The sequence below is a fragment of the Arvicanthis niloticus genome, chromosome 13, assembly GCF_011762505.2.
Source record: "Arvicanthis niloticus isolate mArvNil1 chromosome 13, mArvNil1.pat.X, whole genome shotgun sequence".
NCBI classification, from domain to species: domain Eukaryota; kingdom Metazoa; phylum Chordata; class Mammalia; order Rodentia; family Muridae; genus Arvicanthis; species Arvicanthis niloticus.
The window spans coordinates 74,810,160-74,838,033 of NC_047670.1; the positions used below are offsets into that span (position 1 = coordinate 74,810,160).

At 50.3% G+C, this 27,874-nt stretch overlaps 2 protein-coding genes across 9 annotated transcripts; one reads left to right on the forward strand and one right to left on the reverse strand.

Annotated features, from left to right (window-relative positions):
- Positions 1-160: 160 nt before the first annotated feature.
- On the reverse strand, positions 161-24,940 carry Pou6f1 (POU class 6 homeobox 1). 8 transcript variants are annotated; one of them, XM_034516969.2, is made up of 11 exons: positions 24,801-24,940; positions 20,336-20,428; positions 18,163-18,358; positions 12,172-12,293; positions 10,776-11,001; positions 10,003-10,256; positions 8,843-8,971; positions 8,037-8,240; positions 5,276-5,417; positions 4,321-4,489; positions 161-3,454 (listed from the first exon to the last, which is right to left on the reverse strand). In XM_034516969.2, exons 2-11 carry the CDS (start codon positions 20,381-20,383, stop codon positions 3,109-3,111), a joined length of 1,836 nt encoding a protein of 611 aa, XP_034372860.1. In that variant the 5' UTR covers positions 20,384-20,428; positions 24,801-24,940; the 3' UTR covers positions 161-3,108. The 8 variants fall into 8 exon arrangements, with proteins under 8 accessions (XP_034372860.1, XP_076768214.1, XP_076768219.1 ...); XM_076912099.1 differs by having other exon boundaries at positions 20,336-20,487; positions 24,801-24,885; XM_076912104.1 differs by lacking the exon at positions 20,336-20,428 and having other exon boundaries at positions 12,172-12,288; positions 24,801-24,927.
- On the forward strand, positions 23,937-27,533 carry LOC143434254 (uncharacterized). The gene is made up of 3 exons (XM_076912318.1): positions 23,937-24,016; positions 24,320-25,060; positions 25,466-27,533. Exons 1-3 carry the CDS (start codon positions 23,937-23,939, stop codon positions 25,503-25,505), a joined length of 861 nt encoding a protein of 286 aa, XP_076768433.1. The 3' UTR covers positions 25,506-27,533.
- The last annotated feature ends 341 nt before the right edge of the window (positions 27,534-27,874 follow it).

Sequence of the window (27,874 nt, forward strand, 5' to 3'; positions counted from 1 at the left end):
GTCGGGCTGGGGGAATCAAGAGGGATCTACTGGAGTGGCAATCCAGGCGCTGAGCTGAAGCCGCCTGCTAGGCAAGCCAACAGCAAAGGCAGCCATGACGCATCCCTGGCCTCTGACACTGGCTCTCTCATATTTGGAAGCAACAAGGTAGGCAGAGAAATACGAAAGAAAAAATACTGTTTATTCACACGCTACGGCAGTACTCCCCCATCTTCCTCTTCGGCTTTCAGTGGGCGGTGCCCTCCGTACCCCGAGAATGTTGGGACTTCAGGATGTGGCCCACCAGGCAGGAAAGGAGTCCTGGGCAAAGGAAGGTGACTGGATTTTCAAGAACACAAACACATCAGGTGTCCTCATTCCAAACTCACGTGCGTTCACGGTTCATGTAACCAGTTTCTTCTGTGGACTTTGCTTGGATGAAGTGCCATAGTTAGTGCAGGGTCGAAGGGCGTAGCTGACTCAGCCAATCAGCAGGGCCATAGAGAGTCTTGGTTTCCCATCACTTCAAACCAATCATACGGTTGAACTACTTCCTCCCATTCTCCCCTTTCCAGGGCAAAAAAGCCATCAAGTGCGGGCTTAAGTCCAAGAAGGTGCTTTCAAGATAAAACTGCTATTAACACTTTAAGAGTCTAATGCTCCCCAAAATAACAAAGACTGTAGGTCAGTGGCTCAGGTTAGAGAGCAGGGGCAAAATTCAAAGGCCAAAGCGAACCCCACTTTGTGTCCACTTTATACACTTGCACCCCTTACTTGAGAAATCCAGCCTGTAAACATCTGGGCTCTGGTACTGTTCTTCTGAAAGACCGATGTGTCTTTCCAACACGGGAGAAAATGGTTCATTCTAGCCCAGCCTTGGGAAGACAGATTTAGACAAAGGATGGGGTGAGAATGCGTGGCCAGGCTTAATTTAGACCAGTGGTTCATATTTTCTTTCCCTGTCATGCACAGAACAGATGGAATCCTCTCCCATGTCCACAGCATGGCTGAGCTGTGTGTGAGCTCCTGAGTGCAGGTTTCCAGCAAGAACAGCTGCATATAATTTTCTCAGGTGCATCACCTTGAGAAGATTCGGGACTAAGCGTCCCTACTGAAAGCTCTCTTACAGGACCCCTCCTGACTTCCCCTCTCATGGCAGCAGGTTGATAATCACATGACCTAGAAGCGCTCTGGGAACATTCTTTCTTGGGAGGCAGGGTCAGGAAAGCTGCCTACTTGTCTCCTTATACCTGACAGACTTGGAATGCAGTGGGGGGTGTGTGTGTGTGTGTGTGTGTGTGATCAGTACACAACTGTCCTCCTCTCAGTGTCATAGCTACTAGGAGGTCCTCTGCACCACAGAACCCAAGAGGGACTAGCAGTCATCAGGAAAGGAAACTACATGAGAGGAAGCTGGGCCCTAGTGCCTTTCTGCACTGGGACCAATGGAGACGGCATCATGTTCTTGTTTGAGAGTCATTTCCTCAGGGTAGATCATGTGATGTGGACATCATCCAGTGTAAGTAACCTTATGGAGTGGAGAAGAGCCAGGCACAGCAGCACGTGACTGCAATCCCAGCACTTGGGAGGTGGAGACAGAAGGATCAGGTCGTCTTCAACTACAAGTTTGAGGTTAGCCTGTGCTAAGTGCGATCCTATCTCAAAACAAAACAAAACCCAATGAACCAAGCCCAAAAGTATCGAGATGGTTGACACCTGCAGCTTGTCAAGGGTTATCCAAGGAAAGTCTTAGCTCTTTCCTGACTTCTTGAAATCAAATACTAGTGTTTCCCTCAGTGCTACAAACTGACTCTGGAGCCTTGTACACGCTAAGTTGTCTCCCGCTGAGCAACATTCCCCAGCCAGTGCACTGAAGCGAAAAGTCTGGCCTGCCTCTCTGTGGCTGGAAGCTGGCTTAGTGGTTTGCATATGATGCCAGGCCCCAGATGGCCATCACCTACCGAGGGAAGCCCTGACCTGGGCACTGCTGGCTCAGGGGAGCACCACACACAGACTTGGTCTACAACTGAACAAACTGAACAAGTGAAGTCTTTGGAGACCTCCAAGACTTAAAGTTACAAACAAAACTAGAGTTAAGTCAGCCTCAACAAGAGACCTCCAGGGACCATCATCCCTCTGGATACTGTCTTCCTCCCCATGACAGCCCCTCTCTGTCTGGCTTGTCATTCAATTGGCTCCTTTGAAGACATCTCAGTCCTGGACTGAGATAGGTATGGGCACAAGAGAGGGAGAAAGTTGGAATCTGTGCCCCTGCTGCTGCCTACATTAGTGGGCAGCGGAAAATTTCCCAAGCTCTTTACCACACTCCTGTGTTAGAAGACAGCTGTAAACAAAGATCAGATTAAAATCTGGGTAGATGGCCTTATTTACCTTAGAAATTCCAGACCTGCCACAGATCTAAGACTCTCCAGGATGGGAGAGTTCACTCTTGCTTCCTTCCAACTTGGTTTGGGAAAGAAAACATTCTGACTTAACACAATCCCACCACCAGCTGGACCCCGGGAGGGACCTCGGAGCTCCTGACCTCAGGCATCCGACCCCTCGATGTCACCTTGGAAACCTCAAGATCAAGGCAGACAGTGGGTCTGAGCAGCACACCCCACTTCTCTGGATTCCATCTCCTTGATCCTTTAAGAGGTTCAGTGTGCCCATATACAGAATAAGGGAGGCAGTGCGAGGCTGCAGTTCCACCTGGTGAGTTGTCACACGGGCACAGCCACAGAGGATTGAGAGGAAGGGTAAAGGGTGCCACCAAAAACAAGAGCTACTACACAGTTGACCCCAAGAGTTGCTACAGCCCTGATCCAAAGACAGAGCCTTTCTGGTTCCCAACCACAATCCACCCTTCAGAAACCACCTTGGCAAAGTGCCTTTCTAAGGACCCCACAAACCCCCTCCTTCCACATGCCCAGCCCAGAGCCTAGGCTCTCATGCAGCCCCTCAGGCCTACCCCAGGGTGTGACATATGTGGGCAGAAGAGGCAGGCATTGACATGCATGCACAGGTGGAGTCTCACGACCTAGGGCAAGCACAGCTGGACACGGCACTGCCACTGCAGTGACTTCAGCTGGTTGCTGAGGGAAGAATACAAAGTGCTGACAGTAAGCCCTAAGGGATCTGAAAGACGTTCAGCTTGCTGGTGTTCTTGAGAGTCTGGCGTCGGTTACAGAACCAGACCCGCACCACCTCGCGGTCGTAGTTCAGCTCCTTAGCGATCTCCGTGATCTCCTGGCCGGTGGGCAGAGGGTTTTTCTCAAAGTAGGCGTTGAGAGCCTCTATGGCTTGCGGCGTGAAGGAAGTGCGCCGCTTGCGCTTCTTGGAGGGCTCGCCACCCACAAACTCCATCAGATTCTGCTGGCCTTCCTGGTTCCGCAGCTCTGCCTCGTTCAACCACTTTTCCAAAACTGGCTTCAGCTTCTGGGCACTCTTGGGTGTGATGTCTAACTTCTCAAACCTGAGGAAGGGGCAGAGGCACGTAGCTGTCTCTCAAGTGCATCTCACACGAGGGAAAGGCAGTACTCCCAGGGCTGCTCTCATGCTACTGTGTCCCCATCCTCTTGGCCCCTCACAGCCTAGATTCCTCAGACTTTAAACATCCCAGGCCTCAAGAATGAGACTACGCCACAGCCTCCACTAGGGCATGTGCTGACTGGACAGGACCGCTCACCCCCAAATGACTGGAAGTTCTTTGAAGAGTCACCTTAAAGGCCCCTCAGAGATGAGGACCACTCTCCTCTCTCTATGCTCCCATGGCAGCAGCAACAACAACAATAAAGACCCGCTGCTCCTTTGGGCTGAGCTGACCTGGCAGGCATGGGAGGCAAGGCAGCCAGGAGCACACCGGGATTCTGACTAACTGAGGGGCTAAGACAGACCAACTTAATAAGTGAGACTGGCTGGGCGGTGTGGCACACGCCTTTAATCCCAGCACTTGGGAGGCAGAGGCAGGCGGATTTCTGAGTTCAAGGCCAGCCTGGTCTACAGAGTGAGTTCCAGGACAGCCAGGGCTATACAGAGAAACCCTGCCTGGAAAAAAAAAAAAAAAAAAAAAAAAAAGTGATACCCTTTCCTGCTAAGATTCTTCAGTGGGCTTGGGCTCTCTCAGAAGAACATCTAAACACTCGGGATTGGGCCTGGACTTCAGAAGTCCTGGGTCAGTCTTTGGCTACTCTGTCTGTGCCCTCCCCTGGACAGTCTTCCTTACGTGAAAGGAAGCAGCCTAAAACATGGGGAACATGGAACGGGGCTGGATTCCTGGATTCCCAGGAGAGCCATTGACGATGTGAAGCAGGCCCTGGCTTTATCCTAAAGCCTGCTTACCTGCAGATGGCTGATTGGCTGTAGGCTGGTCCTTCTGTCGCCGTCAAAGCCTGGCCCACCTGGGTCTGTGTCAGACCCAGGGAGAGCCGCCGGATCTTAAAATTCTTGGCAAATTCCCGGATCTCTTCTAAGTTGATCCCATCCTCGTCCAGACTTGGAGTGTGAGGCTCTAGGCCAGAGGGAGGGAGCAGGGAAAAGTACATGAAGATGACAGTATACTGGTACATCAAAGGGATCTATGCCATTTACCAAAAGACCCCATCACGGTGTCTCCTGGATAAACACAACTAGAAGGCACGGGCCCTGGAACAACCCACTGAAACCAACTGTTTTCAGATTCCCTTAGATCTAACTGCTGACCCTCTCCCAGGATGCTCTGGTCTAACTGCTGACCCTCTCCCAGGATGCTCTGGTCTAACTGCTGACCCTCTCCCAGGCTCCTTGCTCTGATCCCAGCCAGACACACGTCTGCCCTCTCTATTCCTCAGAACTAGGTGAGAGGCCACACTGAGCCAGCCAGTGGCACAGTGTAATGGGACAGACAGCTAAGTAGCCTCCACTTCCACTGTGAAACTCAACAGGAAAGGGGATATGAAAGTCATGTCTTGGTAGAGGCTCTGTGGGTAAGGACGCTTGCCACTGAGCCTGAGGACCTGAGTTTAATCCCCAGGAACCGCCACGCACACGGTAGATACTCATGCCCCACCCCTGGCTCCCAAACAAATAAACTAATGTAAAAGAAAACTTAAACATTCTCGTCTTTCCACTTTGGGCCTCTACCTTACCTTTACTTTTTGGACACCAGAAATCTTATGGATATGTTTGGGGCAAAATCTCACTAGGCTGTCCTTCAACTTCAGGGCTCAAAGACTGCTCTTGTCTCAGCCTCCCGAGTAGCTAGGACTACATAGGTATCAGGTACCCCAGACCCACCTTTCTCTTCTAAATCACTTACTTGATACCAGCTGACTGACAGTAGGGGTCTCTGAGCAGGTGATTGGGATGGGCGCTGAGGCTGCCGGCTTAAGTGTAGAGGCAGGGCTGCTGAGGAGGACGGCAGGCTGCGGCACGGCTTGTGTCGGCTGGATCGGCTGCACCTACGAGAAAAGACACAAGCCCCATCACCCCTGCCTAATTTGGGGGGGTCAGCTGTCCTGGGTGAAGCAGCATCAGGGCAGAAATGGACGTGAAATTCTTACCTGCCCAGGCACTCCCACCTGTGGTCATTGAAAAGCAAAACTGTAAACTGCTTATTAACATCCACAATAAATGGGCTTAGATCTCTCTGTGTCTAAGGCTAACCTTAAATTTATAAACTTTTTTTTTTTTTTTTTTTCTTTTTTTTTTTTTTTTTTTTCTTTTTGTTTTTTGTTTTTTCGAGACAGGGTTTCTCTGTGTAGCCTTGGCTGTCCTGGAACTCACTCTGTAGACCAGGCTGGCCTCGAACTCAGAAATCCGCCTGCCTCTGCCTCCCAAGTGCTGGGATTAAAGGCGTGCGCCACCACCGCCCGGTTAAATTTATAACCTTGTTTATTCTCCTGCCTGTACCTCCCAAATGTTGGGATTACAGGTATGTATCACCACACCTGTCATGATTCCTGTTTTTTCTCTCACGTGTCTGTGCTGTGTGTGCACACATGTGCATGTGTCAATACACATGTGTGCATGCAAGGGTGGAGCCCTGAGCCCGACACCGAGAGGTTTCCACGTTATTCACGGAAACAGAGTCTTCTCAGCTGAGCCCAGAGCTCACTGATGTGGCTGGCTGACTTGGCTAGCAGCCTGCTTCTGGGATCCTCTGCCTCTGCCTTTCAGGTGCTGGAATTACAGATGAGCTACCACATGCACCCAACATTTACCTGGGTGCTGGGGATCCGAACTCCAGTCATCTCTCACACACACAAGCAGCTGCGCCACTGACCCATCCACCCAGCCCGGCTTTTACTTTTTATACGACCCCATAACATAATGTTCATTAAAGTTATACATCTTATTTACGGTCAGGAAAAACTACACATATCTGAAATTAGCATGATTAATATGCTTTTAAAAACAAAACCAGCTGGGAGTGATACCATGCCTTTAATCCCAGCACTCAGGAGGCAGAGGTAGGCAGATTTCTATGAGCTGTAGACCAGCCTGCTCTACACACGGCAAGTCCCAGGACAGCCAGAGCTACACAGAGAAACCCTGTCTCGAAATGAAATAAAACAAAACCCTGTAAGCTTTTTTGGAAATGCCGGTTTTTCCTGGATTTTCTGTTCCCTGGATTCTGCTTTCTGCTAGCTCTCAAACCCGCTCCTTATTCCCCAGGCTACTGGCCTTAGTCTTTCCCCAGATCTTTCAAGGCTTAGAGAGCAGCACAGTGATGCTGCCCTAGGCATGTACGAGACCCCAGACAACAGAGGGGAAAAGGAAAACAAGCTGCTGACCTAACCAGATACAAGAGTCCACGCCTCACGACAGCTCATCCTTCACGCTACCAAGCAAAGGTCTTCAAGGTGCACACCTACCAGCCACGGAAACCCCAGCAGCGGCTCCCCTAAACAAGTCAGAACTGCCAGCACACACTAATTGCATACCCACGTGTCAACTCCGTGATGTAAGATTCATAAACTTCTAACTTAGGGGTTTTGTTGTTATTTTTAGTCAGGATTCCATAACCCAGGCTGGACCTGAACTCCCTGTATAGCCCAGGCTGAGATTACAGACTCACACTACTTTAGTAGAAATTTCTATAACCCCCCTTTTTAAAGTTTTATTATTATTATTATTAGTAGTAGTAAGTACACTGTAGCTGTCTTCAGACACCCCATAAGAGGGGATCAGACTTTATTACAGATGGTTGTGAGCCACCATGTGGTTGCTGGGATTTGAACTCATGACCTCTGGAAGAGCAGTCAATGCTCTTAACCGCTAAGCCATCTTACCAGCCCCCTATAGCCCCTATCTTAAAGACGAGGCTAAGGTTATTTGAAAGCTTCTTGGAAACAACATATTAGGCAATCACAGGCCTAAATGTCACCCAGGAGTTCAGCACATCCTTGGGTCTCGCTTAGATCTATTGGAGAATCCCAGCAAGAGCCGGGATTTGCCGGACATCCCGACACACAAATCAGAGGACCATGCTCTGGCACGCCATGCTTGCCCCACTTCCCAGAGACAGCACATGTTACATCCAGCCCTCCGGTCTGTCACAACATCATTTGTGGGGTACTGCAGCCCCTTTATACATAACTCCCCTGTGGTCTTTCAGATGCTGACTTGTGATCTACCTAAGGCTAGAAACTAAGTACTACCTAAGGCTAGTAAACTCATCTCAGCTGTCTTTGCATCCTCATCACTCGGGATATAACGAGTACCCAAAATCTCTTCTAGAATGAAAGCCGACAAAGAGCCAAAGCCCCAGTGCCTGGTGTGTGGTGGTGGGGTACAGAACTCACTACCCAGGACTTTTCTAGCATTTTGTTCACCCCGAGGATGGTCTGAGCCCAATCTGCTTTGCTCTCTTACGACCCACCTTCTCTGACCTCTGTGGGCACAGATACATGTATGTGGTGTGGTGGGCTGAGAATGGGTGCTGATTCCTTGGGCAGGACATGTGTGCACGCCTAAAAGCCTTCTTCAGGGAAGCGGGAGCATTCCTCAATTTTGAGAGGTAGCAATGACAGACAGGATCTCCTTCCTGTGCCCACCCACACCCCCAGTCCTGGTACCTCACTCTTAGCAGGGGACTCCGGTGTGTTTGGCTTCCTGACAGCCACAGGTTGAGGCAGGGGACTGCTGGCTAGGGTTGCGATCACCTGGCCCTGGGCATTCAACAGGAGCTGGGGAGTCACAGCTTGGACCTGCAGGCTCTGTGCTGGTGCTGGTGTGGCCACGCTAGCTGAGTTCACTACCCACGGAAGTGCTCCAATAACCTGGGAGAAAATAAGGCACGGGCCCCGAATATGAAGGGAGCATCCAGGGCCACCAATCCAAATCCCTATGGCTGCAGGCAGAGAGGCTGACTTGGAGAAACTGCTTAAGTCTCTGGCCTCTGTTTCCCCAATAGAGTAAAGGACTCAACCCAAGGTCTTCCTTTCTTTGCTCTGTCTCTGAGCTGTGGCGGAGCAGGCAAAGGCGTTTTTTGTGTATCAGCTCTTTGCTGCTCTGCCATTTTAGCTATGTGGTTTAATATTTCTGAATTCCACCCTTCTGTCCCATAAAACAAAAGATCCCCTGGTAGATTTGTCCTCAAAACAAAGTGAGTTAATACATGAGAGAGAGTCTAGCATGAGCCCGCTCACATGTGGGCGCTCTGTGAATCAAATCCCCCAATTAGAACTAGCACTGCCAGGGTGGAGGGCTGGCTCTACCCCAACCTGAACTTCACATCAGTGGGGAGCTGCCACCAGAGGCTACCAGCAGCAGCCTGATGCCCTACTTGAGTTTCTATGCCATGATCTTTAGGTCAAGTCCTAGCCCCTTCCTCGTCGGCTGCCCCACAACCCAGCCCTTGGTCCCAGGCTTGACCACTTGCCTGGCCCTGAGCATTCGTGAGGATCTGACTGCTGATCCCGGGCATGCTGGGGATGGTGTTGGTAATAACTGGAGCTGTAGTGAGGGAGCCCAGGATCTGCGTCTGTCCCCCGAGGGAGGCTGCACTGATCTGTGGGTGGAGGAAAAGCCTTGCTCAGAGGCCAAGAGGCAAGAAAGAGTAGAGAGAGGGAAGAGGGCTAAGGATATGGGGCAGTGATTGTGGGCTGCAGGCTCTAGTCCACTGGCTATCGAGAGTTGGGAGACAAGTACAGGGGGACAGCAGGGAAGGGGAGCACAGTCACAGGGAAGGGGAGCACAGTCACAGGGAAGGGAGCACAGTCACAGGGAAAGGGAGCACAGTCACAGGGAAGGGAGCACAGTCACAGGGAAGGAGAGCACAGTCACAGGGAAGGGAGCACAGTCACAGGGAAGGAGAGCACAGTCACAGGGAAGGGAGCACAGTCACAGGGAAGGGGAGCACAGTCACAGGGAAGGAGAGCACAGTCATAGGGAAGGGGAGCACAGTCACAGGGAAGGGGAGCACAGTCATAGGGAAGGGGAGGACAGTCACAGGGAAGGGAGCACAGTCACAGGGAAAGGGAGCACAGTCACAGGGAAGGGGAGCACAGTCACAGGGAAGGGGAGCACAGTCACAGGGAAGGGGAGCACAGTCACAGGGAAGGGGAGCACAGTCACAGGGAAGGGGAGCACAGTTAGAGGGAAGGGGAGTACTATCACAGAGCAGTGACTCCTACTAATCTTTCCAACTAGGTCTGAGAGGGTAGATGGCCAGACTAGAGGGACAAATGTGCTCCTAGTCACGCCTGAATTCTCTAATTCCATGTCAAGAGCCACACCAGATAAATGCCAGCATGAAGCTGTGAACCTCGGGCAGTTTACAAGTCTGCAGCCCCTGTATATCCCACCCCAAGGCTAGTCCAGTGGCTCTGGTTTGGCCTATCTCCCCAGCAGTTGCTTGCTTTAGTCTGGGTAGGACAGGCAGACAGGCGTAAGGAGAAGACCTCAGTGGGAGCCCATCTTTGCAGATGTGTCAGGAAGGGCTGTGTTCAAGGAGCTGGTCCTCCACTGTGGGGAACGTTCCACCCTTGGCCCAAGCTTTGGTCCATCCCTTGTCAGCCCTGGGTGAGGGCAGCAGCTTACGATCCCTGGGCTAAATGCGAAGCCTGCAGGCTGGACGGTGATCTGCGGGGTGGCATCCACTGGCTTGGGGGTGGGGGCAGCAACGGTGGCAGCGGTGGGTTGTGGGAGTATGGCAGGCGTGGTCTGTAGCAGCGGTTGGGTCTGGAACAGCGGCTGGGGCTGAGCTGGTGGCCGGGGCTGGGCTGGCGAGGAGGCCTGGACTGGTGGGGCGGCTTGTACGGGTGTCGGGAGGGCGGTGTTCAGCACGGCAGCTGCTACGGAGCAAGGCAGAGAGACACAGGTGCTGAAGCGCCTAGCCACGACACGGCACAGTTCCAGTCCCAAAGGATCTGGGACGAAAATGCCCCCACTGGAGGCAGAGGGCATGGGGCAGCTGCAATTCCCTCGATTCTTGAAGGGCTGGCACATGCAACATCTCTCACTCCCCCCCTCCCTTGGGTCAGTAGACGTGTAGGTTCGAGAACCAGAGGTTGAATCTTCTTGCAGTCTTTCTTGCTGGTCATGGGGTAGATGCTGTTGCGGGGGAGGGGACAGTCTCAGGCAGCTGGCTGAAGAAAGGCAGGCCTGCTGGCCAGCCTGGTATCCTGGCCTAGAGATCGGAGGCAGCGCTGCGGCTCTGTGGCTGGGTGCCTATGACACTGGATCCAGAATCCAGGGTTGTTGCCCCGGGTGAGCCGCGGGTTTCTGAGTCCAACATGGTAAACACCCGCGCAGGGCTTTCAGCATAGGGTGTGGTGGGGGCCTGGTGCAATCCGGGGGAGAGTTGCCGTTACCTTGGAGACCAGCTAAAGGTGGCTTGAAAGTTCCCCCCGTGGGAGAGGCCGCGGTCAGTCCTGGGAGGGCAGCCACAGTTGCTGTAGGGATTGTCCACACGGCCAGCCCCTGCTGCCCAGCCACTTGACCTGTAATACCGATGGGGATAAGAAGAGGTTGAGTAACAGCCCCTGCTGGGACCATAACTCCTGTCAGAACTGTGGCTAAGCTTTCCTGAGTCAAGACCTGCAAGAGCAAACGAGATTTCAAAAAGAAAAGAAAAAAAATAAAAAAAAATCAACATCCACAGAGAGCGCAAACAAGGGGTCTCTCGGACCCAGCTGAGCACAAGCGAGCATCTGAGGGCACTGGGGCAAAGGCCAGGAAAACGCCCGGGCCTTCCCCCAGGACAGAGCAGGGTGCACTGACCTCCTCCCCACACCGTCTGGTGCCTCCCAGCCCTTCCCTGGGCCCATGCTGGCATGTCCAGTGTCTGCTTTTTTTTAAATTACTTCTTTTATTTTTTAAGATTATAATATAATCACATCCTTTTCTCCTGCTCCCCCTCCCAAAGTCTCTAACACATCCCTCCTTGCTCTCGTGCTCTCTCTTTTTTCATTGATTGCTAATATATACATCTATAAGCATACATATATACACACGTACATATGTATATACTGTGTACAGAGCTCTTGACCGGGAAAAGGCCCAGGCCTGCCTCCAGGTCAGAGCAGGATCCCCAGGCATAGATATACATATATGATATATATATGAACATGTGTATATGTGTGTGTGTGTATATATGTGTATATGTACAACCTCCTCAGTCTGTTTAATGTCACGTGTATGTGTTTTTTTTCAGAGCTGACTGGTATGTCCACTGTTTTGTGGTCAGGGACCAGGGACCAGAGGCTGCAGCCAAGTGGTCAAGGATCCACAGAGACCTCTAAGAAGCTCTAGCGGAGGCCACCCTTGACCAGAAGAGATCAGTGCGTGGAACAGAGGTCAAGTGGGCCCTGCTGGCCTGCAGGATTCTACAGGCAGCTTTTTATTGGCTGGGCAGTTTTATAACTTAAATGAAGACAGGCTATTCATTCATGAACTCTTCAAGGCATTAACCCGTGTGCAGGAGAGGCTGACAAGGGCGCTCCCTCATTACATCATCCCATAAGCACACATCCTCCCGTGAAAGAACTAACGCCCGTCCTGTCAGGACCCAAGGAAACTGCTCAGCAAATGCTAACCCTCTTCTCTTATGGGCCTGAGTGGGGCAGGGGTAACCTAGAGGTACCTAGTAGGACAGGCCCTCGCTCAGGCCACAGCCTCATGCAGCTCCCGACCCCATGCCGACCTCATGCAGCTCTGTGCTTGCTCCTGCCCTCTGCCCTCCGTCCAGCTCCCTGGTGTGGTCCTTACCTGGGGGGCAGCTTGCACAGCCAGCGGCGTCAGGGTCTGTGATGCCTGAGGCTGGCTTGGGGCTTGGCTGAAGGTGGCAACAGCTGGGGCAGGACTCGGAGGGATTCCGGGCAGCGACTTCACTTCACACGGGATGGAGAGAGAGAAGAACAAGAGTGAGCCTGTTGTGAGTGGAGGGGTGGCCATGCTGTTCTTCTGCATGTAGCCTAGGATGAGCTGGTAACCTTCCCTGACCCCTGGCAGCCTCCCAAGTGTTGCTCGTAGTGACTAGGAGCTGGGTAGCCCTGGCCAGACCCACAAGGTAGGTACCCTCTTTCCATCTATAAGCATAAGAGTGGAAGGAAATGTCGGTCTCTGCAAAGCTGGCTCCCAGCTCATCACTGCCTGGCTCTGTAGGACATTGTGGTCTGTACATAGCAGTCACAGAGCCTGAAGCAAATGCACGTCAGGGAGGAAAAGTTGGAGCTGACAGAAAAAGGCAGCTATCCTGAGTTCAGCCAGTAACCAACCTTCTTTTTTTTTAATTTATTTTTTATGAGTATATACATTTTTATATAGCTGTCAGACACACCAGAAGAGTGCATTAGATCCCATTGCAGATGGTTATGGGCCACCGTTGGTTGTGGTTGTTGGGAATTGAACTCAGGACCTTTGGAAGAGCAGCCGGTGCTCTTAACCGCTGAGCCATCTCTCCAGCCCCACAACCAAACTTCTGTGTCCCATACTCAAGCCATGTTTTCAGAAGCTTGGGGAAGGGGTGGGTCCTACAAATGCAAACCCCCTGAAAACTGGGCATGTCACTGTCACAGTGCAGGGTCACAGGAGCTTCCCAGGCCACTCAGCTTTTCTCCGCTATGCTGAGAAGCCTGAAGTCAAGATGGGCAGTTTCCACAAGCTTCCAAAAGAAAGGTCTGTGAACCGCAACCTTTCACCTACTCTCGCTTGGCCAATTCAGGAACTTGGGGTGCCCTACCAGGAAACCACATCTCGGCCACAGAACAGCGAGACAAAAACCTATAATTTTATAAGTCAGACAATAACAGAAATCTAAGGCTGGGGGAACAGTGTGATGGTAGATTGCTTGCCTGGTTCAATCCCCAGCATGGCAGGACAGACAGACAGACAGACAGACGGATGATGAACAGACAGATGATGGGCAGACAAATTACAGACAAATAGACATATAAATAGACAAACAGATTGATAGATGATAGATAAATAAATAGATGTAGATAGATAAATAGATAAGTACATAGGTGATAGATACACAAATAGTTAAATAGACGGGCTGGAGAGATGGCTCAGTAGTTAAGAGCACTGACTGCTCTTCCAGAGGTCCTGAGTTCAATTCCCAGCAACGACATGGTGGCTCACAACCCATCTGTAATGGGATCTGATCCGATGCCCTTTTCTGGTGTGTCTGAAGACAGCGATGGTGGTATACTCATATGCATAAAGTAAATAAATCTTTAAAAAAATATAGGCAAATACATAGCTAGATAAACTAAAAACAAACAAATAAATAAATAGTAGAATCTAGTTGTTAGGTGATGGATGTTGGACATACCAGTAGTCATCAGCCAATCAGTCACTCTCCCTCTTACCTCCCTCCCTACTTCAAAGCTCCTTTGTAGAACATGCTCAGCAGACTGCACTGCCCTACATGAGATGACCCAGATGACTCAGGGTTTTGTTTGTTTGTTGTTCTGTTTTGAGACAAGGGTTCTCTGTGTAGCCCTGGCTGCCCTGACACTTACTCTGTAGACCAGGCTGACCTCGAACTCACAGAGACCCTCCTTCCTTTGCCTCCGAGTGCTGGGATCAAAGGTATGCATCACCATGTCTAGCCCCAGCTCTTGCTTTTTTGTGTTTGCGGGATTTTGTTTTTAAATCAACTTGACCTAAGCCTAAGTTCCCAGAACTTAAGATAATAAGACTCAGAAAGTTGAAAGAACTGAAGGCACACACAGACGTGGGCCTTACAAACTAGGAAGCCACGAACCAGGTTTCTCTTCTCTATGGAGGGAGACACATTGGTAACTGCTGGGGAAAGCCAGAGAAGGTCAGGATGTTCTAAATATAGGGAAAATGAAAAGAATTTTGTTGGTCAAAATGTAATGAAATATAAGAACATAGGAAGGTGGGGTTGGCAAAATGGCCCAGCAGGTAAGAGTTCTTGCTGACAAACTGGACAACCTGAATATAGTTCCCAGAACTACATGGAAGCAGGAGAGAACAACCATGTATGTTCTCTGGCCTCCATGTGTGTACATGGCACGCTTGTGTTCTGTGTGTGCATACACACATAAATAATAAATCATCCTGTGGAAAGAAGCCCCCAAAAAGGATAGAAGCTCACCATCTGGAGAAGTGGGACACTTGTTTTAAGAGGTTTTTGTGCCAAACTAGGACCATAGACACAGAATGTGTCACATCTCTAGTCACAGTATACAGAAGGCCCAGGCAAGAGAATAGAGAATTCAAAAGGAGTTCAGGGACAGACAGGACTATATACTACCTAGGAAGACAAAACCATGCTTGGTGGCATGCTGAAATTGACAGTGCACACCTGTAAGCCCACTGCTGGACTTCACGAGACACTATCTCCATAAAACAAAACCAACAAAGTAGAAGATGAGTGGGGTCTTGCAGACCGCTTTACAGAAAGGTCCCGGAAGCACCAGCAGGACACTTGTTTCTCTACTGAGTTGATTAGCAGATTAGCTAGCTTTGGTTTCCTCCTGTTTTGATGAGGATTGGGGGTGGGGGTGTGTCCTCTCTCTGTAGCCCAGGCTGGTTTTGAACTTAGACTAGCCTCGAATGGTTGCAGGATGTTTGATCACACTATGAGATTGTGTTATTTGGAAAATACTGCAGTGTGGCTCAGCCATAGCTTTCTGTTTATTGTAAACAGGAGTCAACCATAGGTCAAGAGGCTGAGCAAGCAACCAGTTGACAGGGAGTAAACTTAGGAAAAAAACCATAGAGAGTGAGAGGATGTCAGGAGGATGGATAAAGAGACACAGAAAGGAAGCAGAAAAGGGGGACAATCAGTTTGAGAGTTTTTTAGCTAGCGAGGAGAGGGAGAACTTCCTTTTCCTTTTGGGATGTCAGCAGTGGAAGGTCAGCTGGGGGCTTTCTCTGCCTCTCTAAGCTAACAGGCTTTCACCACAGCATCTCATCTGGTGCCTGAGTTTCCATTGGTAAAATCAAAGGACTGAGATTTTGTTTAAAAACAACACTGAATCCTCAGCAGCCCTCTTACCTCAGCCCTGCCTAGTGCTCCAAGGGCAGGGATTCCAGGTGTGGGCCACACACCTGTCCAAGGGCAGGGATTCCAAGACTGAGACACACACCTGGCCCCATTTTTATCATTGTCCTGTTCCTTTGATTTGCTCAAACCCCTGGTTGCCTCCACCTCCCACTGGCTGGGATTGCAGTGGTGTTTGAACCCAGTTATGTGTGGTGGAGGAGACTAACCCAGAACCTCATACACACCACTCTGGCCTTTCTGAACAGATGGGCAACCCGTTAAAGCTAATTGTTTCTCCTCTTCCTCCTCCTTCTCTTTTTCCTCTTCTTCCTCCTCTTTCTCTTCTTCTTCCTTCTCTTCTCTCTTCTCTGTCTGTCTCTATTTGTCACTTCCTTCCCTCCTTCCTTCCTTTCCCTCTTTCTTTTTTCTTTCTTTCCTTTCTTTTGACAGGGTCTTCTATATAGCCCTGGCTGTCCTGGAACTCACTCTGTAGATCAGGCTGGTCTCAAACCCAGAGCTCCTTCTGCCTCTACCTCCTGAGTGCTAGGATTAAAGGTGTGCACCACCAAGCCCACCTCATCTCTTTTTTTTGTTTGTTTGTTTTTTCGAGACAGGGTTTCTCTGTGTAGCCCTGGCTGTCCTGGAACTCACTCTGTAGACCAGGCTGGCCTTGAACTCAGAAATCTTCCTGCCTCTGCCTCCCAAGTGCTGGGATTAAAGGCGTGTGTTACCACTGCCCGACACCTCATCTCTTCTTATTGATAAAAAGGGTTTTGTTTTTTTTTAATTTCCATGTAATAATTTCCAGGCATTTTTTTTTTTTTCTGAGACAGGCCCTGTCACTCTATCCCCTGGTATCCTGGAACTCATTATCTAGCCCAAGGTGATCTCAGACTCAGTTCGACCTTCTGCTTCAGTGTCCTCTGTGATGGCATTAGAGTCATGTGCCACAGTACTCAGCTTCAACAAGTAACTTTTCTTCAAAAGAATTTTAGTGGACTACACTACAAACAAAACACTACAAACATATTCAAATAAGTACTGTTGATGAGAATAAAAAAATTTTTTTGAGAGTGGCCAAAATCAGAAGTAAATGTGTGAGACTATGTCAGTACAGATATAGGCACAGCAAGGGATGGCGAGACGGCTGAGCAGTGACGAGAACTGGCTGCACTTGGAAGGGACCCACATGATGCTCACAGCATCTATAACTCCTGTTCCAAGAGCTCTGATAGTCTCTTCTGACTTCTGAAGGTTTCAAGCATACATAAGACACACATGCATACCTGCAGGCAAAACACCCATACACAGAAATAAAGCTAAGGAAAAAACTAATTTAAAAAAAAAAAAAAAAAGAATAGGCACATGAAAGAACATGGGTATGCCTCATCCTCCAGAGCCTACCCTCCAGTACCCCAAGAATGAACACACAAGAGTGTCACAAGGACCAGAATGATGTGAGCTGCTAAATTCTGTTCACCATGAGTGTTTCCAGTTTGGACTTGTTTTGATCAGCACAGTCCCTTCTTAATATTGCAGCTACAGAAAGGTCCCGCAGGGTCTCCACGCACAGCTGCTTAGATGGTACCTCAAATACTTCCCTCACTGACTGCCCACGGCTCAAGCTCCCTGACCTGGAGGAAGGCTTTGGAGGCAGCTGATTCAGGTCAGTTTCTGAGAGCAGGTTTGGATAACGAGAGAATTCTGACACCAGAAATGAAGAAGACAGGCAAATGGGCAAAGGGGGTACTGTGGACAAACCCAAAAAACTCCCTGAATTCTATTCTGAAAAGAAGCTCATTCCACATGGCTCCAGCGTGGCAGGGGCAGAGTCCTTGTCTGTCCTGTCCCCTCTTTGAGGCACTTTCCCTTAGAAATGCTATTTCCCCCCTCAGAAGACAGACTAGTGATGTCACTGGACTCCCAAAAACCTCCATGTGATGTTTAGTCTAGAGAGGGACAAGGGACAGAAGGACCAGCTGTCAGTCACGACATCAGTGACCTCATTCTCCAACTGAAAGACATCTTTTGACAGTGGGTGGCAGCTAATTCAGAGACTCACAACTGTCAAAGTGTAGAGAGTGAGTGATGGAAGGCTTAGGGAATGTCTCAAAAGAGGCATATCTGTAGCACTTCTTGAAGGCTTAGGGAATGACTCAAAAGAGGAAATTGGAAGAATGTAAAAGCCAGAGACGGGCAGGGCTGTGAAACTGTTTTCTGGTCATGACACAGCTGTGGCACATAGGGACTAAGAAAGCTATTGTTACCTGCACAAGATCTTCACAAGATGAGGCCTGTCACCAGTAAGTCATTCATGGGCAAGGTGTTTGTGGGGCCTCGATCCTCCCTAAGGAACTATGGCCCTGTAAATACTGGGCAGTCGCTTCCTTTGGTGGAATAGCCACTGGTAAGTTGTCCGAAACCTAGAAACTAATCCTTCACTCATGCTCATGCAAGTAACCACGATTAAACACAGCCAGAGGCTTGCTGAAAACGGGGTTCTGTCTGCTGTGGACCTAAGATCCTCTGTAGGCTGAACTTGTACCAGCCTTTGCCCTGAGCTATCTCTACTCAGACCTGGGTGAGACCGAAAGGAGACACAATCCCAGATACAATGGGGGCAGGGTATTCCTAGAAACTGGCCAGAGTTACAGACTGTGGCCAGAGGCCACATGGCAGAATGACAAGACCCTAATGCCACCTGTGCCCAGTAGCAGATCAAAACAGTAGCCTCATACCAGCTGCCTCTGCAGAATGGCCTGGGTCACATGACCCAGCTTCACCAGCAGGTCCACTGGCTTCAGCAGGGCCTCCACTCTGGGAGCCACCAGCTGCCATACTTTCCAGTCCTTTGCTCTCCTCCTCGGCCGGGAGCTGAGCATCCACTCCGACTTCCAATACTCTGATGGTCTCGTGGCCTGACATCACAATGACCTGCAAGCAGAGGATGGGGACAGTGAGGGGAAAGGGATGACTAGAAGGGTGGAGGACTTGGAGAGTAAAGGTCCTATCCAGAGAATGGCTGCTCAGTGACAGCCAGAACCGGGCCAGGCTATTGTCCCTGATTTCCAGGAGAGAGCTGTTAGAAGAAAGTAGCCCAGAGGCAGAGTGAAGCTGCACAGAGCCAACCCACCAGAAGGTGTTTCTGTTTGTCCCCTGTCTTGTACTTAGCTCAGGAAGTGCAAAAGGGTTGTTCATCCAGCCAGCTTGTGAGAGCATCCTCTCAGCAGCCGAGATTTCAGTACTACTCACAAGATGGGGACCCAGCACAAATCTGTCCTAAGGTCCCTAGAGGCCACCTGGAGGCTCCCCAGAGGGAGTGTGGGAAGTGGATGGATGCTCTGTAGCACTGAGCACCTTAAGTTGTATTCTTCATTGTGTGTGTGTGTGTGCGTTTGTGCATGCGCACGCACACACACTTGTATGGAGTTCAAAGGCAACTGTCAGGAGCTCCTTCTCTCCTTCCGCCTTGCTGAGGCGGGTCTCCCTCCTGCCAGGCTGTATATGCCCTTCAACTTCCAGATGTTCTCTCAGCTCATAGCAGGAAGGCCAAGATTACAGACACTCATCACCACATCCAGAGTTTTATGTGGGCTCTGAGGAGCTGAGGCTCTGGTTGTCTTATGCCCCAAATGGCTTTACCCACTGGGCCAGCTCTCCAGCCGTTGAGCAGCCTTTAAACTCAGGGTACCAGAATTTCCCTGCAAGCTAATTTCCCCAAAGAAGAGTCAAGAAGTCAATTACCAAAATGCAGTTTCTCCTGCCTCACCCTGACCTGTTCCTGACCCTTTGGACTGCCTCTCACAGGCATTCTCGAAAGGCCAGGGCGCCATCCATGAGGCAGCCCTGCCAAACATGCCGCACTGAGATCTTTACACCATCGTTTAAATGTGCCGTCCAGGCCCTGAAGACTCCCAGGTGAATTCCACAGGTGAAAAAGGTTTGTGTCAACCTTCCTTTCCTGTGAGCTGTGCCTGGAACTACACCCACAGTGCTCTCTGAGAACTGGCTGCAGCCAGAGACTGAGCTGGGAAAAGCATCAGGGAGAGTCACTGAGAAGAATGAACCAAAGCATGTTCCTTAGGCAGACCTTGACCTGTGAGGGACTTCACTCTGTTTACATTTCGAGGATGCTGGTCTGTTTTCTTTCAAGGAATAAACAAACGCCATTTCAGAAAACATAGAAAATATACAGAAGCATAAAAAAAATCTAAATCACATGTTCACTTATCGGTATTTGTGTATTTTAATATATTTTTTTAGATCTTACTCTTTATTTTATGGGTATGGGTGTTTTGCCTGCATGCATGTATGTCTGTACATATACCACATACATATAGTGAGTGCTCTCAGAGGCCAAAAGAAGACATCAGATCCTAACCCTGTTGCAACTTAAAAATACCAAACGCAGCCGGACAGTGGTGGCGCACGCCTTTAATCCCAACACTTGGGAGGCAGAGGCAGGCAGATTTCTGAGTTCAAAGCCAGCCTGGTCTACAGAGTGAGTTCCAGGACAGCCAGAGCTATACAGAGAAACCCTGTCTCAAAAAACAAAAACCCCTGAGGCCCTAGCTGATGCTTGCTCTGGACAGGTGGACTGGAGTGACCATAAACTTTTTAAAAAAATTATTTTATTCATTCATTCATTCATTCATTCATTTACTATATATGAGTACACTGCAGCTGTCCTCAGACACACCAGAAGAGGGCATCGAATCCCATTACAGATGGTTGTGAGCCACCATGCAGTTGCTGGGAATTGAACTCAGGACCTCTGGAAGAGCACTCAATGCTCTTAACCACTGAACCATCTCTCCAGTCCCGACTGTAAACTTTAATAAGGGACAAATAAGGCCCATTATGTCTGTCTTCCTTGGCCACACCAGCCCCACTTCTCACCCCAGAAGATACCTGTTCATTGACAGTCAGAGAGGAGTCAGATCCAGCTCCAGGATCCATGGTCACAGTAGGGTGGGGTGGGCGCCAGCCCACACCTAGTGCATCCTGGGTAGGAGGAGTAGAAAAGCACAGGCTGATGTGACACAGTGCAATGTTCAGACTATCTAGAGAAGTCAGAAACAGAATGTCAGGAGAGCAGAGGCCAGGCTCTCCTAAGAGCACAGGGAAGGGGAAAAGCAGGAGTCTAAGAAAGTTAAAGACTTCCACTCTAGCCAGGCAATGGTGGTGCACACCTTTAATCCTAGTACTCAGGAGGCAGAGGAGGGTGGATCTCTGTAAATTCAAGGCCAGCCTGGTCTACAGAGCTAGTTCTAGACAGTCTGCACAGAGAAACCCTGCCCTGTGGAGGGTGGACCGGAGGAAGACTCTTATCTTAACATCCCGGGAGAACACTTGACCCATATTTTGGATGGCTAGGGAAAGAGAGGGCCAGATATGGATCCCTAGAGGGTTCCCCCACTCCCACTCCCTGTCCAATGGGTGACAGCAACCCAGCAAAACCCATGGTGAAACTAATAAACACCCAGAGCCCCAGGCAAAGGCGTGGGGAATGTTGTGGGTATCAGTGTTTCCCCAGGCAGGTTTCCTGAAGAGGAGGAGAGACAGAATCACACCCAGAGGTGATCTGGGGAGCTATTCCTAAAACTCCCACTGCCTAGACTTCTTCTCCCCCACATCCTCTGGAGCCCCAGGTTCCAGGGTGGGTTCCACAGAACCAGCATCTCTGCGGCAGTGGTTCAAAGACCGTGTTGGCCTGTACACAGGAGGGAGTATGTTCTCAGTGGTGGATGGCCTACTGGGTACAGCAAGCAAGAGTGGGAGAACCCCATGTGAAGACAGGCTGGCTGGTGGGAGCCATTAAAAGGAAGGAAGGGAGGGAGAGAGGAAGGGAGGAAGGAAGGAGGGGAGGAGGGAAGAACAAGAGAGGAAGGAAAGAAAGGAAAAGAAAAAGGGGGAAAGGCCATGCCGGGCGGTGGTGGTGCACGCTTTTAATCCCAGCACTTGGGAGGCAGAGACAGGCGGATTTCTGAGTTCAAGGCCAGCCTGGTCTACAGAGTGAGTGTTCCAGGACAGCCAGGGCTACACAGAGAAACCCTGTCTCGAAAAAAACAAAAAACAAAACAAAACAAAACAAAACAAAAAAAACAACAAAAAAAACAAAAAAAACAAAAAAAAAAAAAAACAAAAAAAAAAAAATGGGGGGGAAGGCCAACAGGTTAGACATTTGTGAAGAACACTAACTGACATTCAGTTTGGTACTTGCTATGGGATGAGTGTTTTATGGGATGCCGACATATTACTCAGCCCTACTCTGGGGGAATGGGGCTTATTGTCACTCTGTCACAGTTGAGGAAACCCACAGCACTGTTCTATGCCCCTAACTTACTTTTCTCTTATTTTTTTCTCTTGTAAGAATTTTGTTTTCCGGCGTGTGGTGGTGGCGCACGCCTTTAACCCCAACACTTGGGAGGCAGAGGCAGGTGGATTTCTGAGTTCAAGGCCAGCCTGGTCTACAGAGTGAGTGTTCCAGGACAGCCCAGCCAGGGCTATACAGAGAAACCCTGTCTCGAAAAACCAAAAAAAAAAAAAAAAAAAAAAAATCATTTTAGGGCTGGAGAGATGCCTCAGTAGTTAAGAGCACTGACTGCTCTTCCAGAGGTCCTGAGTTCAATTTTCAGCAACCACATGGTAGCTCACAACCATCTGTGACAGGATCTGATGCCCTTCTGTGGTTTACTCAAAAAGTAAATAAATCTTTTTTAAAAATATTGACTTCCTTTTCTTTTTCTTTTTTTGTTCTGTTACTATTGTTTTGGTTGACTTGTTTGTTGAGACAAGGTTGCAATGTATTCCAGCCTGAGCTGGAACTCCCTATGCCTCCGAAATTACTTCAAACTTCTTGTCTTCCTGCCTCCCAGGCCTGATGGGGCCCTGGGAATGGATGGGCAGGCATTATCCCAATGAAGTTATATCCCCAGCCTATTATGGCTATTATTATTTTAACTGAAGTAAAGCATGCCTAGATGATGTTTTAAATCATAAAATATTATGAAATGTAAAAGATTACTATTATATTTTTATTTGTTTATTTATGGCCCTGTGCAGGGAAGCATGTGCTCTCTCACTGAATCCCTATCCAAGCACTAATGTTATAAGTCTTGGAGGGAAATATGAGTTTATACCAGTTTTGTTTTTCTTCTTCCCGCTCCTCTCTCAGAGACAGGGTCTCTCTGCATAGTCTTGGCTGTCCTGGAACTCACTAAGTAGACCAGGCTGGCCTTGAACTCCCAGAGATACACCTGCCCCTGCCTCTCCAGTACTGGGATGAAAGGCCTGCACCTTTCATTGCCTGGCTTTTTTTTTTTTTAAACGGACTTTTTTTTTTCTTTTCTTGAAGCAGAGAACCCTTAGAAGACACATTTCTTTCTTTTCTTTTATTAATTTAAAAATGTTCACTTCTGGGGTTTGAATTCGCCCTTATGCATGCTGGGCAAGTGCTGTACCATGAAGTACCACACAGCATTGATTTCTTCTAATCTGTGACGTTTATCTTGTCCTTACCCGGTCATCAGGGGGTGTGTGTGTGTGTGTGTGTGTGTGTGATTTAACTGATGAACAGATGGATGTAATGCTCACTATTCTGAGCTCTATTTCCAGATTCTTTTCTTCCCTTCTTTTTTTTGTTTGCTTGTTTTGTTTTTCTGTTTGTTTTTGGGAGCAGGGGGGCTATCTGCATAGACCAGGCTGGCCTCGAACTTAGAGATCCACCTGCCTCTGCTTCCCAAGTGCTGAGATTAAAGGTGTGTGGCACCACTGCTTGGCTTCTTTCTTCCCTTTGTTGCTTCTTCTTCTTCTCCTTCCTCCTCCTCCTCCTCCTCCTCCTCCTCCTCCTCCTCTTCCTCCTCCTCCTCCTCCTCCTCCTCTTCCCCCTCGTTCCTCCTGACATTTATTACTTAGTGTGTGTATGTGTGTCTGTGCGGGCACCCGAGTGCCAGGGTGCACTCACACAGTGTGTGAAGACCAGACAACTTGCAGGAGTTAGTTCTCTACTTCTCCACGCTCGGGTCAAGGATCGAACTTAAAGTGGCAAGCTTGGCAGCAAAAGGCCTTCACCTGCTGAGCCATCAATCCCGGACCCCTTTTTGTTTTACATTTATTGAAGTCGGTGTTTGGCTTGGGATTTTGTTTTGTTTGTCTTTAGTTTTTAAGGCACAGTCTCACGTAGCTTTAGTCTTTGATTCCCCTGCCGCTTCATCCCCGGTTGCTGAGGTTTCAGCTCTACACCACAGCCTTACTTTACTTACTGCCTCCAGGGAGAAAAGAGAAAACCAGCGAGTCTTCTCTCTGGCATTACCTGATTTGTTTTCGTGTTTGTGAGGCTTGCTCATTCCAAGACAGGTGGGGCTTTGTCTGAGTACGGCGCTCGCTGATTTTTTTTTTTTTAAATAGAAGAAATGAATGTGGTTCTGCTTTGCATATGGGAAGAGGTTCCCTGGTCACAGAAATATCATCCTGAGCACCAACCTCAATCAAAATGGAATACACACCCAGTATGCCCGTTCGAGGGTTGGCTGCCGCAGATTACAAAGTGACGGTATATATGCATGCAACTGGGGACCAGCCTTCTATTTTGTGAGCAAGGAATTCGAAAGAGCAAACAGGCTGCAGTTTCTCTGTGTCTGCTAGGAGCTTCCTGTCTTTGGCCTAGTGAAGCTTCTGGACAGGCTTTCATTTTCTCGTGCTCAGCCGCAGTGACTACTATGTAAAGGTTTTGGGCTTCCCATCCAAGCCGAGGAGGCGATCTTAGCGCTCAAGTGGCTGAGAAGTCACTCCGGAGATCCCTCAGCCTTGCCAGGTGCAAATGTCCCGGGAAGAGATACTGGGCCCGTTTTATAACATTATTAATACTAATACTGTCATTAAATATTTATGAAGTGCTCACGCTCTGATCGACGGCGACCCTCCCATCATTCCCCCATCCTTCCAGCAGCAGCGGGGTCTCTGCACCCAGAGTCCCACCAGCCCTTTCTCTGGAGTGGTGGTGACAGGTCGCCAGGGAACCCAAGCGTCCTGGGATCCAGGGCTCTGCGCGCCTCTCCCCGACACCCCGCCCCTCTCCAGGGCAGGGCGTCCACCCAGCGGCCGCCCCTTCACGAGTGTCCGCGGGGACCGGGGACCAGGGCGCGGCCCGGGATCTGCGGCCCCAGGTGGGCAGAGCACGGCCGTCGACTCCCAGAGCTCCAGCCTCCCGGGCCGCAGCCCGCCGCCCCGGCCCCGCGCCTTTTTCTCTCTTTATCATAAATATATAAATTATGCTAATTACGGGCATTGCATATTAACCAAATTCGAAACCTCCCCTGCCCGGCCCCCTCCCCCTCCGTGCAAAGCCCTCCCCGCCCCGGACCCCGCTACTCACCGGAGCCCGAAGCCCAGCCTCCCGCTCCCCGGCTGCCCGCGGCCACGGACTAGACACTCATCCCCCAGCCCGGGCCACGGGGCCGCGGCCGGGGCGGCCGCCCGCAGACAAAGAAGCCGGAGCGGCTCGGCCCGGCTCGCTCGGCCCGGAGCCACTCGGGACCCGCCGCCCCCTGGGCCCCCCGCCGGGGCAGGCAGAGCGGAGCGGCCGTGGGTTGCGGGCCACGCGCGGGCCGGGACGCCGGGGGCGGGGGCGGCCAGGTGCAGTCCCCTCCTCGCCCCCTCCTCCCTCCCCCCCTTTCCCTCCTTCTGCTACTTGGATTTTTTTAGCTGCTGCGTCATGAGCATAATTTATGCAAAGCGCTTTGCCGCATGCTGCACCTCCCGCGCCAGCCGCCGGGGGCGGCGGCCAGGAAAAGGAGGGGGGTCTGGGGAGCGGCGAGCGGCGCGTGGGGGTGGGGAGGAACCCCGGGCCCTGCCCAGGATAGGAACCCAGGGCCTGTGGGGCCGCTTGATTGAGACCCTTCCGAGAGCAGGACTGGAGTCTCGATCAGGGATCCTGTGTCACCTTCCCTTCAGCCGAGGATTGGGCAGTGACAACCATGACTCTCTGGTGGTCAACTGCCCTTCTCAACGGCCAACCTCAAGTTCATGTCTATCCTCCAGGCTGGAAAAGGAGCGGGAACTCGGACGTCACTCAGGCTGAGGGCCTGCGGAGCAGCTGTGTTCCTGATGCCGATCCCAGAGGGACCAGGGGCCCGGGCGCTCTGCTCAGTTCCCTTCACATCCTTTAGGAGGGGCGGGGTCCTACCCGCAACCTGCGAGCCAGTCAAGCACAAGAAGGTGTGAAAAGAAAGGCAAAGTTTGACGTAATGGAGAAAAACAAGCCACTGTTTTAGGGGCCGTGATGGTGGGGAGGGTTTGTTTTATCCACTGGCTTTTGAAGGTAGAGGAAGGCTTAGGGGCCGATTAGGGGGCCAGGGGAACGAAGGTTTGGGAGGTAATGAACAAAAGAAGGAAGACCAGTGGAGCGAGAAAGAATGAGAGGAGACAGCAGAAAAGCGTTATCAATCCGGCCAAGCGGATTCCCAACAGTCGACCCAGTCTGTTTCCCTCTTCACCCTCACCGCACACCCATGTTTCCGTGGTCTAGGATGACCTCGGTAGGCCGTGCAGAAGCAGCATTAGGAGAAAACGGACGAAGAGCAGAGCCTGCCCAGACAGGCCCTTAAACCTCTCCAGTGGAAGCGCACACTGAGGGGAGGAGAGGGAGCAGCGCACGCTGGTTCTGACCAACAGGTACACTCCAGACTGCCTGCATCTTGGTGTTGCAGAGTTGGGCTGTTTTCCTGGGGCCGGCGAGGAGGCACTGCGGGTGAGACTAACTAATGGGTCAAGAAGCAGAAAGCTTAGGGTTTTTATCCGAGCTTTTCCATGAGCACTCTCAGCAAATAATGCAGTTTAGTTTTACAAAAGGAGGCAGAACCTGGCACCATCCCACCTGTAGGACCAGCTGCCGGAGAAGCTGCAAACCGAGTGAGCCTGTGAATTAGGAAGCAGCCTGAACAGACTCTCTCTCTCTCTCTCTCTCTCTCTCTCTCTCTCTCTCTCTCTGTCTCTCTCTCTCTCACACACAGCCTCAGACACACCCCACACAGACATACATCCCACACATTCTCCACGTGCATGCTCACACACATGCACACCCACGCATACTTGGGTGCACACACATTCACACACATAGGCACACACAACACATACACCACACACACCCTTTATGCACATTCATGTACACGCACACACCACATGCACACAGACATGCACATACATCACACACACACAAGCACACACACAGACACACACTCCTCAGAAAAAGAAAAGACTGGGGATGTAGCTCAGTTGGTAAAATGCTTACGTAATATGAACAAAGCCCTGAGGTCAATCCCCAGCTACGCATTAAGCTGAGGACAGGTGCCTATAGTCCCAGCACTCGGGAGTTTGAGACATACTGGTCACATAGTGAGTTCCCAGGCCAACCTGGGCTATAGAGTAGATTCTGCTTTAAACAAATAGATTCGAGGGAGGGGGAGGCTGGAGAGATGGCTTAGTGGGTAAGAGTGCTGCTGGCCTTCCAGAGTTCAGATCCCAGCACCCGCAGAGGGCGGCTCACCACCACCTGTAACTTCACCTGACACCTTTTTCTAGTGGGCACTAGCACATGCTTGACATACAAATACACAAATAGAAATAAATTTCCTTCAGAAGCTTAATTACTACCGTGTCAGCGTTGAATTTCTAGAGGTGGGGATGTCTTAGGGAGACTGAGGTCACCGTACTGCCTGCATCACAGACCATGTGGCCACGTGGTAACAGGGGATTGGGAAACTTCCTGGGGTGTTCCATGATCTACTTACCTCCCAAAGGTCTTGTCTCCAAATACCACCACATGTGGGTTTGGGTTTCAGCATATGAATGAGGCTAGAGAAATAAGCACCTGTGACAGCAAGCTGGGCTGCAGGAAAGTGAAGGGGAAATTGCCCAAGAGGAGGTAGGAGGAGCCCACACCCTGGATTCTTTCTAATTAATTGGACCTTATTTCTTTGTCTTGCAAAGTCTTCTGAACATTTATTCCTTCCAAGAATCCTTCTTCAATCTCAATACCCCATTGTTATAAAAGGATTTTGCTTTGATTGCATCACTGTCCCAATAACTTTGTAATATAATTTGTAGTTTATAAGCCACTTATTTGTTTCTTTTTGTTTATTGCATTTATTCTGAGGGGGTGGGGAGAGAGACAGAGAGAAGGAAGGAGGGAGGGAGATGGAGAAAGAAAGGGAGGGAGAGGTGTCTGGTGATCTGTTGAAGCAAGCACCTTTACCCACCCAGTCCTTTCCACAGCACCTCTGTTTCTCGAATGTGTATATGGTTTATCCAAAAGATAAATAATAAGGCCTTTCTTCCTCTTTCTGCTCATCCCCTCCAAACACTCAACCTGTGAAAGACACAGTGGACTGTGAGAACATTCTTTGTCACAGTGCCAGAAAGCTGCAGCAATCTTGGCAGGTAAACCTTGGG